General features: G+C 41.9%; 1 protein-coding gene across 6 annotated transcripts; it reads right to left on the reverse strand.

Moving 5' to 3' along the window:
• Positions 1 to 203: 203 nt before the first annotated feature.
• On the reverse strand, positions 204 to 7,315 carry hnrnpa1a (heterogeneous nuclear ribonucleoprotein A1a). Of its 6 annotated transcripts, XM_036950316.1 has the most exons (13): positions 7,115 to 7,315; positions 6,347 to 6,463; positions 4,144 to 4,290; positions 3,768 to 3,978; positions 3,568 to 3,645; positions 3,438 to 3,479; positions 3,224 to 3,301; positions 2,948 to 3,112; positions 2,622 to 2,824; positions 2,410 to 2,480; positions 934 to 1,888; positions 440 to 541; positions 204 to 299 (listed from the first exon to the last, which is right to left on the reverse strand). In XM_036950316.1, exons 1-10 carry the CDS (start codon positions 7,124 to 7,126, stop codon positions 2,418 to 2,420), a joined length of 1,116 nt encoding a protein of 371 aa, XP_036806211.1. In that variant the 5' UTR covers positions 7,127 to 7,315; the 3' UTR covers positions 204 to 299; positions 440 to 541; positions 934 to 1,888; positions 2,410 to 2,417. The 6 variants fall into 6 exon arrangements, with proteins under 6 accessions (XP_036806211.1, XP_021424805.1, XP_021424804.1 ...); XM_021569130.2 differs by lacking the exon at positions 934 to 1,888 and having other exon boundaries at positions 2,410 to 2,479; positions 2,633 to 2,824; XM_021569129.2 differs by having other exon boundaries at positions 440 to 1,888; positions 2,410 to 2,479; positions 2,633 to 2,824.
• Between the last annotated feature and the right edge of the window lie 7,674 nt (positions 7,316 to 14,989).

Raw genomic sequence — 14,989 nt, forward strand, 5'->3', positions numbered from 1 at the left:
TCTTCCTTACTCTACTTCCGTTAAACCCCGTACACAGGAATTTGACATTCAGCAAATAGGTGATAAAAACCTAAAATAAATTTCCCTCTGCACCACATACAGCTGTCTATACAGAATTAACTGCCTCTACAGAACATACAATCAAGACTTCATTTGGAAAAACAGACCAGAGCCTCATAAGTGTTTACAATAAAGACAAATGCTTAAAAAAACAAAACATTTTATTGCAAGTTAGTACAAAAGTTTAAAACTGTCCAGCAGCATTCCTGTAGTGTCCCTTCTGTCCATTTAAAATGACACTGAAAGAAAAACATTAAAGCAATTAAAACCACACATCATCTTGAAATAATCTGATATTTGGCCTGCACAAAGCAGAGAAAGTGAGGCATCACAACAACAACAAATGTAAGTATTTAATTTTTTTTTAAAAACAGCATACCCGTGTCATATTTGGTCCTGTAACCGCTGGTCATCTCAGTACAGGTGTAGAGGTGCAAGATAAGGTGCATGAGAGGTGCACTAGTGCAGACATCTTACATTCCTGAAAATGAGAGAGATATTAGAGAAAGTACATACATTTTTAGTGCTACTGAGTGGCTTTATTCTAGATTTTCATGCACTACCAACATTAGTGTAACCAGATCTAGTCATTAATGTTGAGGATATCCGGCCACTTATGTTGTCACAAATGCAATTGAGTAGCAGTCAAGGTTTGCATCATTCAGGTAATTGGGCAACCAAAAACACTGGTAGTTAACTAATTCACTAAATCTATAGCCCTCTTATTCTAAGATTAAATACCTTTGCTGGAATAAAATGCCTACGGAGCCCATGTTAGTGAATTTACCCTGAGACTTAACATGGACTGCTAACATTTTCAAAAAGGTGAGTGTTAAAAATACAAGAGTTGATCAAAAATCTCTTCTTACCTACCAGCATGGTATATAAAATACCCCTTCCTTTCTCGAGCTGCCTCTCGCTAGTCTTACAAGAGCAACCATCTGTACTCAAAGACTGCTGCTGTCCCCTGCTTCACTGGCTCCTCGCGGGGATCTTGCTACTTCTCTCCCTTAGCTGGTTCCTCCCAATGACTAGCCTCTCAGCTGGCTCCTCCAATTGATAGGCTAGTCTCAAGTTCTGTGTGTAAGCTAGACTCCAATTGATTGTGAAGCTATGAGCCAACAGAAAAGCCATTAAGCAAACTTTTATTTTGTCCAGTGGCAACAATGCTAAACTTTAGGGGAGAAACCGGCCCGGCGGCCCAGAAGCACAAAGGCCTTTGACCTCTGTATGCAAGCAGGGTATTTTCACCAAAGGCATTGAGGTAAACTATCTAAACAAAAATGCACTTTTCTAAACAATGACATGCTTGGATACTGAATATGGAACATAACGCAAGTACTCTGAGGATATTCCAATTACACTTCATACCATCTACTCATCTGTTGAGGACTACTCATCTCATGTAACACAATCAACAGGAACCCATCAATCAAAATACACAATGTAAAAAAACAAAACTGAAAAGCGGTTTATTTAATCTTGATTTGGTGGCGGTTACATCTTAAAAACACCCTATAGGTGCGGGGAAAATCAAAATACCTACATAAAACCTTAGTGGAATGCTTTACACTTCAAAGACAAAAACAGCAAAACTACAAAATCATATAATCCTGCTGGGAAGCATTTGACAAGAACGGTTTGAAAAGGACCCACCCATTCCCCTCCCTCCCTCTCCACATGATTTTTCCTTTTCTACTGTACATTTCTCTTCATGTGGCAGATGTAAACCTGCCACAACTGTGCTTGGCTGAGCAGATCTAGGGGGTAAACCTGCTGCTTCCTTTCCCTGTCACCTCTCTGGCTCTCCTCTCCTAAGTACTGTAGCCTGTTGGACAATACGGAACAACAATGTTAAACTTTTGCACCTTCCTTCTTTCGTCATTATCAGCTACATTTGAGTGGGGTCAAGAGGAGAAAAGCCAGGAGCAAGCCTTCAATTCAAGCCCGTTGCACTGCATAGCAAAGACAAGGAGGGCAGATTGTGTGTGTGGAGTTGGGGGGGGATGTTTCAAACTCAGTCCAATCCATATATGCCAAGGGGCTCAATAGATGGTAGATTCTGTGAAAGTAAAGATTTGCTGCTGGATCCCCCATACAGAACTCAGACAATCAATTTCAGCACATGTATCACGGTATATGATTGCCCTCGAGCCTAGGCCTACTGGCCATATGTAAAGGGAGTGCTTTGTTTTCTAAAAACAACTATGCTGCATCTTGGACTAGGCTGTGCCAAGGAAGCCACATAGTGGAAATGGCAATCTCAATTCCTCCAATGTACGGACTCCAAAACTACATTTAACAGTCCAATCTAGAGGTGCAGTGCAATTTTTTCAGTACAGCGCTTACCTCAGAACCTAGAACCTTCGACCTCCGGAGCCCCCTCCATATCCACCACCGGAGCCTCCTCCGTAACCACCTGCAGAATGGGCCAGGCCTTACGTAAGTGCTCAACTCAAGGGACTAGCTACTAGGGAAACGCCTATATTTTCCTCCCTTACAAATCCAGGGACTTAGGCTCAGTTCTTATTTACTTCAAGGGGAAGTGTAACATGGGACTTACCACCACCAACACCACCACCACCACCACCATATGGGCCGCTGCTCCGGCCCCCTCCACTGCCGCCACTATAGCCGCTGCCTCCTTTCATTGGGCCGTAGCTGGAGGACGACTGGCTGTTGTAATTGCCAAAGTCATTGTAGTCTCCACCACCACCACCACTTCCACTGCTGCTCCCACCACCACTACTAGCTCCATAGTTACCTGCGAGAGGACACAGATAGTAGTTTTAAATTCCAAGCTATCCATCACACACAGCTATCCCGATACAAAACTAAGTGATGGCACTATTTATATGTGCAGCGCACAATTGCTTGGTTGACCTACCACCTCTGTAGCTTCCACCACCACCACCACCACCTCCATTGTTGTAGTTGTCGTATCCTCCTCCTCCATAGCTGCCACCCTGGTTACCATAGCCACCGCCGCCGCCTCCGCCATAGCCCCGGTTGCCACCACCATACCCGCCGGGACCTCCACCATAGCCGCCACCTAAGGAAATAAGTCAAAGAAGTTAAGCTTTTGGACAAACTGGCAAATCCTCCCGAAAACATTGCCCACATTTTATTTTACAATATCTAGAAAAAACACAGAAGAACTCACCATTGCCTCCATAGTTATTGTATCCATCGTTATCACCATATCCTCCACCTCCTCCTCCTCTCCCTCCACCGAAACCACCTAGAAAAAAAAATGTTACAGATGTGAGAATAACTTGAAGCCTGCATTGCACCTGGGCAGCCAACTAGTAAATTAATTCCCTACGGAACAAGGTTGAATATGGTTTAAAAGGAAATAAAAACCAGAGTGCTCATACCTCCATATCCGCCACCTCTACCAAAGTTTCCACCTCTTGGCCCTGAAATTCAGACATCAAACAGTCAGTCACTTTCTCATCACATCTAAAGCTTCAGTTGTTGTTAGGAATCAACTGCTACAATACATACCGGACCGGTTCATGTCTTCCTTTGACAAAGCCTTCCTCACTTCACAGTTGTGACCATTCACTGTATGATACTTCTGGACTGTAAGCGGAGAAAGGAGATTGTTAAAAACAGATCAGTAAATTACTTGACGAAAAAAAGTAAAACATCTAAATACACAATAGCAGCTTTTCTGTATCAATGGTGTTGACTTGAGAACTTACTGACAATCCTATCGACTGCATCATGATCATCAAATGTAACAAAGGCAAACCCCCTCTTCTTCCCGCTGGTCCTATCAGTCATGATGTCGATAACTTCGATCTTGCCAAATTGATCAAAGTAGTCCCTAAGGTGATGCTCCTCTGTGTCCTCCTTGATGCCACCCACAAAGATCTTCTTCACAGTGGTGTGAGCACCTGGCCTTGAGGAATCCTGTCCAACATGACATTCAAAATATTAAAATCACTTCAAAAGACAAACAGAAGATAATTAAAAACAATTCCACTTCATATTCAGAAACTTCAGCAGCACCCCAACATCAAAATATGTGTAACTGGGAGGTTTCTGTGTTTCGTAGTCACAGCAGACATCGCTCACCTCTCTGGACACCGCTCTCTTGGGCTCCACTTGGCGGCCATCAACCTTATGAGGACGAGCCTCCATTGATGCATCAACTTCATCCACAGAGCTGTAAGTGACAAAGCCAAAGCCCCTCGATCTCTTTGTGACTGGATCTTTCATTACCTGAGGAATTCGGAATTGAACCATTAATTTGCTGATATAATTACAAAAGTACCAGTCAAAGGTTTATTTAGACTATTTTCTACATTGTAGAATAGTGAACACATCACAACTGTGAAATAACACATATGGAATCATTTTGTAACCAAAAAGCGTTAAATTAAAATATATTTTAGATTCTTCAAAGTAGCCACCCCTTGCCTTGATGACAGCTTTGCACACTCTTGGCATTCTCTCAACCAGCTTCACCTGGAATGCTTTCCCAACAGTATTGAAGGAGTTCTGACATGCGCTGTGCACTTGTTAGCTTCTTTTCCTTCACTCTGCAGTTCAACTCAAATTTGGACTCATCAGACAGATTTCCACCGGTCTAATGTCCATTGCTCCTGTTTCTTGGCCCAAGCAAGTATCTTCTTCTTCTTCTTGGTGTCCTTTAGTAGTGGTTTCTTTGCAGCAATTTGACCATGAAAGCCTGATTCACGCCGTCTCCTCTGAACAGTTGAGGTTGAGATGTGTCTGCTACTTGAACTCTGTGAAGCATTTATTTGGGCTGCAATCTGATGCTGGCAAATCTAATGAACCTATCCTCTGCAGCAGAGGCAACTCTGGGTTTTCCTTTCCTGTGGTGGTCCTCATGAGAACCAGTGCCATCATGGCTTTTGCAATTGCAAGTGAAAAAAAGCTCAGTTCTTGACATTTTCCAGATTCACTTCCTTCATGTCTTAAAGTAATGGGATGTTGTTTCTCTTTGCTTATTTGAGCTGTTCGACTCCAGGATGCTGGCCTAGGCATATCTCAGACTGGCCAATAAAATAAAATATTAAAAAGGGAAAAAGAACACAAACACTGGACAGAGGAACGCCGCATCCCGGAGTTGCCTTTTCACGGTTGAAGTTAAGTCTAGTGTTTTGCGGGTACTATTTAATGAAGCTGCCAGTTGAGGACTTGTGAGGTGTCTGTTTCTCAACTAGACACTAATGCACCTGTCCTCTTGCTCAGTTGTGCACTGGGGCCTCCCACTCCTCTTTCTATTTTGGTTAGAGACAGTTTGCGCTGTTCTGTGAAGGGAGTAGCACATAGCGTTGTACGAGATCTTCAGTTTCTTGGCAATTTCTCACATGGAATAGCCTTCATTTCTCAGAACAAGAATAGACTGACAAGTTCTTTGTCTATTGTTCTGGCTGTTTTGAGCCTGTAATCGAACCCACAAATACTGATGCTCCAAATACTCAACTAGTCTGAGGCCAGTTTATTGCTTCTTTAAATCAGAACCGTTCTCAGCTGTGATAACATAATTGCAAGAGGGTTTTCTAATGATCAATTAGCCTTTTAAAATGATGGGTTGGGGACAATTGGCCACTTAAATGTGCAGTTGTGTCACACAACACAATACCACAGATGTCTCAAGTTGAGGGAGCGTACAATTGGCATGCTGACTGCAGGAATGTTCACCAGCACTGTTGCCAGATAATTTAATGTTAATTTCTCTACCATAAGCCAATTCCAACGTAATTTTAGATAATCCGACAGTACGTCCAAAAAGCATAACAACCGCAGACCACATGTATGGCGTTGTGTGGGCGAGCGGTTTTTTGATGTCAACATTGTGAACAGAGTGCCCCATGATGAGTGGGGTTATGGTATGGGCAGGCATAAGCTACAGACAACAAGCAACATTGTATTTTATCAATGGCAATTTGAAAGCACAAAAATACTGTGACCAGATCCTGAGGCCCATTGTGAGGCCCATTTTTTAAAGGCATCTTTAACCAAAAGATGTACATTTGTTATTTATTTAACTAGGCAAGTCAGTAAAGAACAAATTCTTGTTTACAATGACAGCCTAACCCGGCCAAACCCTAATGACACTGGGCCAATTGTGTGCCGTCCTATGGGACTCCCAATCTTGACAGGTTGTGATACAGCCTGGAATTGTACTAGGGTGTGTAGTGCTATGAATGTATTTCATCTATATGAACAGTAACTCATTAAAAAAATAACTATGAAATTGTTGAGTTTATATTTTTGTTCCGTATTAGAAAAGGAACGCAATACTCACCACACAATCTGTGAGGGATCCCCATCTTTCAAAATGGGTCCGTAAACTCTCGTCGGTGGTCTCGAAGCTCAGCCCACCAATGAAGAGCTTGCGGAGCTGCTCCGGCTCACGGGGAGACTGAATTTAATACGAGGGAAACACACTGGATTAGAAGCAAATGGGGATCATTGCTAGCCATGGCAGGTCAGGTCTACTACTACACTCAGAAATGGCCTACCGTTACTTGCTAGTTAGGCATGCGGCCTGCTGCTTTAACGCATCGGGAGCCTGGGTTGGTAGCCATTCTATGAATAAGCCATTTAGCTAACGCTAGCTAGTAAACTATCTGTAATACAAATTAACAAGCAGTGCACATTATGAAATTAATTTAACGCAAACACACTTGTCCGCGACAAAAGCGTATCTCGCAGAGCTAACGTTAGCTATCGAGCGTCACCGCGCGCCCTCTACTAGCTAACGTTAACTGGCTAGGTATAATGGCGGACTGTACACTTTACTTGATGCAGGCGCCATAAAAATGCAGTTGCAATCGTGAACAAATGGGCGAATGTTTACAAAAATGCATCTTCATAATAAGTTGTGAAAATACTGGTGACTCGCTAAATAACAATGCTGACAAAGACCTTTACAGCTGCAGATCAAATGGCCTGCTGTCATGTTTAACGTTAGGTAAGTAAGAATGCGTCGCCTTCAAATAGCATAACTGTTACGGACTAAAACGCTACAACCTATCAGCACGTTACTGAATAGTAATCAATACAAACTTACCTCTTTCGACATTCTTTTTCAAAATATATTTAGTTCGACCGTAGCGTAAATAGAAACGAGCTAATTCATGCGAGAGCTATTGCCAAGCTAGCGTAAGCTGTGCTAGCCTAGAGACTCAACAGCACTGCTGTGATCAGAATGAACAACATAGTGATCCGCCCCTCCAGCGCGGTGATCTTCTTGTTCTTTGGGATTGCGTTGGCGAATCGCATCCTATTTAAAGTGTATACACCGCCACCTACTGTACAGGAGTGTGAGGCCATTCACGGCTTACCTACATTAAATTATTTGTGATACAGTACTACTATACAATTGGGGTAAAGGAAAAATTACCCTGACAACTATTAGACCTCTCGAAATAAAAAATAAACAAATGAATGTATGCAAAAAAAACACCACCCCATTCCACTATTTACCTTATCTAATCCTACTCCAGTACACTACCACTCAACACCTCCTGTAACTGTTCTGCAGTAAAACCTTGCAGTCTCAAGTATTTCTCTGCCGCTGCCATAACAACCTCAATTTTCTGTGACTTTCAATCTATTTCTGCAGTACAATTGACAACCATAGCTATGAATGCCAAGAAACCTACCTTACATATTCTTCCTATCACTTTCCATTAGTCTCTGCCTACTCACATGAATCCTCTCAGGATCCCTCACCGTGTACTATCTTCCTCTACCACTCTCTTCACTGCTTCAGCATACAACACATTCTGTACTACTCTCACCCGACCAACCTCAACCTGCCTTTCTCTCACTGGACACCTCTGATTTCCAGCCCCATGGGCACCCCTACAACTAAGACACACAATTTTCTCCACCAAAACGACACATTCCTTTGTCTCATGCCATCCTGCACACTTCTCACATCTAGGACTCTCCTTCCTGCATACTGATGCAACATGCCCATAAACCTGACACCTTAAACACTGAAGTATTTTCGGAACAAACACTCTCACCCGATGACTTACACTTCCTTAACCTTATCTGGCAAAGACACTACATTAAAACTCAACAGGACATACAACGTCTTCTCCGTTTCCTCAGGCTCTCCACTGGATCTGCGTCGCACCAAATGGAAAGCTACGCAGACACCGGGAATCGTCACTTTCAACGGATCTTCCTCAACATTTAATACCACCCCCGTTGTCACTCCTTTCAATGGTGCCCTGCTATGTAGAGCAAAGCAAGTCACATTTCTTGTCCCTAATCAAGTGATCAGCCAGCTTCCTCTTGTCTGAAGAAACACAATAAATCATCACTAGTCCACTCCTAGTTACTTTCAACAACTCAACCCCAACTTCTTCTCCACCCAACCTATCACCATATATGGATCAGCGGTCCTCACTGCAGGAACTTCATCCACCCTCTCATCAGGTTCCACCTCAGAGCCTCTGTAACACATGTCCCACTTTTTGCACTTGATGCCAACCTTCCTGGCCACACTGCCTCCCTCTACACTCAACTTCTTCTCAACAGTCATCACTGCACCTGCCACCACATCTAATTCATCCTCACTCTCGTCACTCTCAATTTCCTCAAGTTCTTCCAAAAGTTCTGTGAAATCGCTCATTCCCACATAACCATTTCCACTGTTCTCCTTTCTTGACCATCGTCTTATCTTTCCCCAGATCTTTCAGAAGGCCTTTGTAATCCCCCACTTCATGTTTATTCATAATATTCTCCACTTTCTTCCTTATGTCCTTTCCCGCCATCTCCTCCAATCACTAATTTCCCCCGCGGCCCCAACACAGTGATAGGTCAGTGTTCCCACTTTATTCAGTTTACTGCAAATTGCTTGGACTAATATATTATACAGAGAATCAGGATACAACTGAATAATCAGGAGAATTTGATTGAAATCAAAGATAATCACAAAAGGATCACTAATTGGTCAAAGTTAGAACAGCTGCTATTAGGTATTTTGTTTCTGAAGCATATGGTCTAATGGTTGCAATGCACAAACAATTACAATAGTTACAATATAATTAACAGTACTAGTAACATGCCAGGTTGATCAACACTCAGTCATAGTCAGCTTGAACTGGTAAGAGATTTTTATGTGGGATCCTTGGAGAGTTGAAGGTGTTGTGTTTTGAGCTGATGGTCAGGTTGATGCAGGAGTTCTAAACTATTTGCTTCAACTCTGCTGGTTTTGAAGTTGAAGGGGTCTAGAGAGGTCCTTTTCTCAGAAGCGATGCCTCTGATAGTGCTTCCACAAAATTCTGCAATACAGCCTTCAAATGGTGGCCTGGATCCAAACTGAACTGTTCCGTTTCACTTCACAAATTCATTATGGCCATCTTTTCATTTAAAAGGTTTGTGCCTGCATCTACTGTGTGTGGGGCATTATTCAAAACCTGTCAGCTTCTGGATCAACTTCAACCGACTGGTTATTTTTTAGACAGTCCAAGTACCCGTCTATTAGAGGAATGCCAGATTGAATTAGTAAAGTGAAACCATAGTGAAATGTTACATTGTTCATTTTAGATTTTAAGGCTACCATCATAGTAGGCAGAGCTAGGTCCAACTCCAGGTCCACACTGAATTACACTATGTTTCACTATTGTCTCACTCTACTAATTCAGAATAAGTGACGAGAAACAACAGTGAAATGTAACGTGATTTAGTTTGGATCTTGAGGCTACCATCATTGCTGGTCTTGGTTGGACCAAGTCTCTTTTGAAAAATAGATTTTATTTCAATGAGACTAACCTGGATAAATAAATATTAAACAAATAAATTCAAACATTTGCTCTACATTGCTCACAACAGGACCTTTTTCACAAACCTCACCCTCTCCTTCTTCATAGACCTCACCTTCTCCCTATACTCCTTCATAGACTTTACCATCTCCCTCTCCTTTTTCATAGACCTCACACTCTCCTTCCTCATCACCCTCTCCAGCACTTTCTTCATGGTCTTCGCCGATACCTTTATAAAGGCCTCCTGGATTAGGAAGAGATGTGGTGTTACTTGAGGTAGTGAAATACTGCATTGCATGAGTGTACAGAGTCAATGGGGTGTAGTGTGTCATGCCTTTGATATAGATTAGACTGTTTCATGAATTCTTATTCGTATTGTGTCATGCTATTAGCACAAGATGCCATCACCACAGTAATATCAATGCTTTGAAGCATATCATTTTCTATACATTGACCACCCCGGCCATAGTTATTTTATTGGAAGAAGAATGATCCTCACCAATCATGTCCTCAGGCTGTTGTCCAGGTGTATCAATGGAAGCCCGTTCCCGCCAACCAAAACATGTAATCTGACTACGAGTAATGAGAAAGTAAGTCATAATGATGCGCTATAAATATTATTGATATGTTCATCAAAAGAGAGATCAGGATCCAGAGTAACACAGAGGTCATTCACAGTTTTATTTGAGACAACTTTGTTTCTTGGTATCTAGAACTAACATCTCTGTTTTGTCTGAGTTTAAAAGTAAAACATTTGCTGCCATCCACTTCCTTATGTCTGAAACACAGTGTAGGCAGTTTTGGGGCTTCACCATCTTTCATCGAAATGTACAGCTGTGTGTCGTCCGCTGTGTGTCGTACCCATAGCAGTGAAATTTGACATTGTGTTTCTGAATGACATCACCAAGAGGTAGAACATATAGTGAAAACAATAGTGGTCCTAAAACGGAACCTTGAGGAACACCGAAACTTACCATTGATTTGTCAGAGGACATACCATCCACAGAGATGAACTGATATCTTACCGACAGATAAGCTCTAAACCAGGCAAAAACTTGTCCGTGTAGATCAATTAGAGTTTCCAATCTCCCACCAAAAGAATGCTGCGCAGCAGCTTTTTCAAAATATTTTGAGAGGAATGGGAGATTAGATATAGGCCGATCATTTTATATAAACATTCTGGGTCAAGGGTTGGCTTTTTCAGGACAGGCTTTATTACTGCCACTTTTAGTGAGTTTGGTACACATCTGGAGGACAGGGAGCCTTTTATTATGTTCATCATAGGAGGGCCAAGCACCCCGAAGTAGCTCTTTCAGTAGTTTAGTTGGAATAGGGTTCAGTAGTCAGCTGGAAGGTTTAGAGGCAATCACTATTTGCGTGAATGTGTCGAGAGATACAGGATTTAAAAACTTGAGTGTCTCCATTGATCTTACGTCCTGGCAGTTCTGTGCAGACTCAGGACAAGTACATTTTGGAGAAATACGCAGATTCAAAGATGAGTTTGTTGCTTTCTAATGATCATAATCTTTTCGTTGAAGAAGTTAATGAATTCATCACTGCTGAAGTGAAGGCCGTCCTCACTTGGGGAATGCAGCTTTTTAGTTAGCTTTACGGCCGTATAAAATATACATTTTGGATTGTTTTTATATCCATAGGTATCCACTTTACTCGCTACAATACTTTTACCTTTCATCATATGATTCCCCATATCTGTTAAAGGAATAATAGAGAGCAACGACAAGATGTGAATGTGTTTTTATTGTTATCATAGTGTCTTTCCATTTGTTATCTGCAGTAGGGTATCTGAATAACATTGGAATTTGGATTCACTATAACTTCAAGCGCTAACAACCATTAGGCAACATGCTCTTTGTCCAAATTGTCCACAGCACCTCCATTTCTAGCAGCACAACACCCACCAAATCATGCCCCTACATTCACATTTTATTCTCTTACCAACAATTTGATCAGCTATATTGGCATCCATGCAGGTGAAATAGGCAGAAACTTCTTCCATAAAGATATCCTGAATCTTGCATAATTGGCTTAAACAGTCTATCAGATCAATTCCCTGTATGTTTTCTTAATGCCTTTTACAATGAGGATGTTCATTGGTTGTCTGATATCCTCCTGTTGTGCAAAACATTAATATGTATCAATTGGATGTTCACAAGCCACCACATGGTTTGAAATACAGGCCTTTTGGTTGTTTGATTTTTAAAATCTATTTAGTTAAAAAAAGGTGGGTCCTCTCCTTCTATGGATTTATTCTGTCAAAGGAAAACACAATATGACTAGTTCCACATTTTTGAGAGACTTAATAAAGCCTCACAGTTCATATCAGAGATTAGAACAATGTAACAATTGAATACAGAATAACCATATAATTAATTCACATAAGCTTACAGTTGAAGTCGGAAGTTTACATACACCTTAGCCAAATACATTTAAACTCAGTTTTTCACAATGCCTGACATTTAATCCTGGTAAAAATTCCCTGTCTTAGGTCAGTTAGGATCACCACTTTACTTTAAGAATGTGAAATGTCAGAATAATAGTAGAGAGAATGATTTATTTCAGTTTTTATTTCTTTCATCACATTCCCAGTGGATCAGAAGTTTACATACACTCAATTAGTATTTGGTAGCATTGCCTTTAAATTGTTTAACTTTGGTCAAATGTTTCAGGTAGCCTTCCACAAGCTTGGGTGAATTGTGGCCCATTCCTCCTGACAGAGTAGGTGTAACTGAGTCAGGTTTGTAGGCCTCCTTGCTCGCACATACTTTTTCACTTCTGCTGACAAATGTTCTATAGGATTGAGGTCAGGGCTTTGTGATGGACACTCCAATACCTTGACTTTCTTGTCCTTAAGCCATTTTGCCACAACTTTGGAAGTATGCTTGGGGTAATTGTCCATTTGGAAGACGCATTTGCGACCAAGCTTTAACTGATGTCTTGAGATGTTGCTTCAATATATCCACATAATTTTCCCTTCCTCACGATGCCATCTATTTTGTGAAGTTCACCAGTCCCTCCTGCAGCAAAGCACCCCCACAACATGATGCTGCCATCCCCCGTGCTTCACGGTTGGGATTGTGTTCTTCAGCTTGCAAGCATCCCCCTTTTTCCTCCAAACACAACAATGGTCATTATGGCCAAACATTTCTATTTTTGTTTCATCAGACCAAAAAGTACAATCTTTGTCCCCATGTGCAGTTGCAAACCGTAGTCTAGCTTTTTTTTATGGCGGTTTTGGAGCAGTGACTTCTTCCTTGCTGAGCGGCCTTTCAGGTTATGTCGATATAGGACTCGTTTTACTGTGGATATAGATAATTTTGTACCCGTTTCCTCCAGCATCTTCACAAGGTCCTTTGCTGTTTTTCTGGGATTGATTTTCACTTTTCGAACTAAAGTACTTTCATCTCTAGGAGCGGTATGACGGCTGCGTGGTCCCATGGTGTTTACACTTGCGTACTATTGTTTGTACAGATGAACGTGGTACCTTCAGGCATTTAGAAATTGCTTCCAAGGATGAACCAGACTTGTGGAGGTCCACAATTTTTTTCTATGGTCTTGGCTGATTTCTTTTGATTTTCCCATGATGTCAAGCAAAGAGGCACTGAGTTTGAAGGTAGGTAGGCCTTTAAAGGCACAGTCGTGGCCTCCCGGGTGGCGCAGCGCCAGCTGTGCCATCAGAGTCCCTGGGTTAGCGCCCAGGCTCTGTCGTAACCGGCCGCGACCGGGAGGTCCGTGGGGCGACGCACAATTGGCCTAGCGTCGTCAGGGTTAGGGAGGGATTGGTCGGTAGGGATCTCCTTGTCTCATCGCGCACCAGCGACTCCTGTGGCGGGCCGGGCGCAGTGCGTGCTAGCCAAGGTTGCCAGGGGCACGGTGTAGCCTCCGACACATTGGTGTATCGGAGGACGCATGACATTCAGCCTTCGTCTCTCCCGAGCCCGTACGGGAGTTGTAGCGATGAGACAAGATAGTAGCTACTACAACAATTGGATACCACGAAATTGGGGAGAAAAAGGGGTAAAAAAAAAAGACTTCTGACCCACTGGAATTGTGATACAGTGAATTATAAGTAAAATAATCAATCAAAATAAACAATTGTTGGAAAAAATACTTGTGTCATGCACAAAGTAGATGTCCTAACAGACTTGCCAAAACTATTGTTTGTTAGCAAGACATTTTTGGAGTGGTTGAAAAACGAGTTTTAATGACTCCAACCTAAGTGTATGTAAACTTCCGACTTCAACTGTATATACTAATATTTAACAAGTCGAGAACACTTTTTGAATACAAACAAAGAGAACTGTTTCTTAGGAAAGATCACTTAGAAGTATTAGTGCTTGCTATCCTAAGTTAATAAATATATTTTCTCACCGTTACCTCTTCCACCATCATGGTGTCTGTGGTAAATGTGTTCCTAACCAATGCAGCAAAAAGTGATTTGCCAAAAGCATCTTGAAAGTTTTAACTTGAAATAGCCAAATAAAACGATACATTTTTAATTATGTGTGTCTCACCTTTTCAATCCAAATGCTCTTTTGAGTTTTGGTTTCACCTTGAGTGCTGTTGTTTGAAGCACCTTCTACTCCCCACCTAAAAAGTAATTTGCTTAAAAAATATGAACAACACAAAACTCTTTATCTTTTTGCGTTCTTGTAAAAATGAAAATGAAATTCTTACCTGGTCTTTGATTAAAAAAGATGCGGAGAAGTAAAAGTAAGCAAGGGTTGTGAATGAACCAAAGGATTGAGTTGAACTGTCAGGTCAGCAGGAACATTGTCTCCTCTTTGTTCAACCCAACAAGATGAACAAGATTGCTCACATAATGTAGAGAGGTTGTGATCTGTGATTAATGTGTAGGTTCATACCTTCCTCTGAGTGGTGCCTTGCAGGGGGGTTCCCCTTTCATAAGTGTGCACCAGAGGGCCTAGGTTGTGGACATAGTGACCTTGGGTCCTCTACCTGGGCAATTCAGCAAGACGGCCAAGATTCCTCACCCCCAGACTGGTCTGACCACGCAGTTTAGTTTTCATGGTCTTAGCCATCCTCTGCCAGGGATGAGGCCTCCCTGCTGCCCGACGTTATCAGACGGTCACCTCATCTGCAAACAATTCAAAGTATGGAAACTAGTAAAGTAACAAACGGCATTT

The sequence above is a fragment of the Oncorhynchus mykiss genome, chromosome 17 (genome assembly GCF_013265735.2).
Source record: "Oncorhynchus mykiss isolate Arlee chromosome 17, USDA_OmykA_1.1, whole genome shotgun sequence".
NCBI classification, from domain to species: Eukaryota; Metazoa; Chordata; class Actinopteri; order Salmoniformes; family Salmonidae; genus Oncorhynchus; species Oncorhynchus mykiss.

Coding starts and splice junctions, on each gene's coding strand:
- hnrnpa1a (XM_036950316.1), bottom strand. Junction 3,979..4,143: donor AGAGAGCGGTGTCCAGAGAG/GTGAGCGATGTC, acceptor CATGTTGGACAG/GATTCCTCAAGGCCAGGTGC. Junction 3,302..3,437: donor TAGAGGTGGCGGATATGGAG/GTATGAGCACTC, acceptor TTTTTTTTCTAG/GTGGTTTCGGTGGAGGGAGA.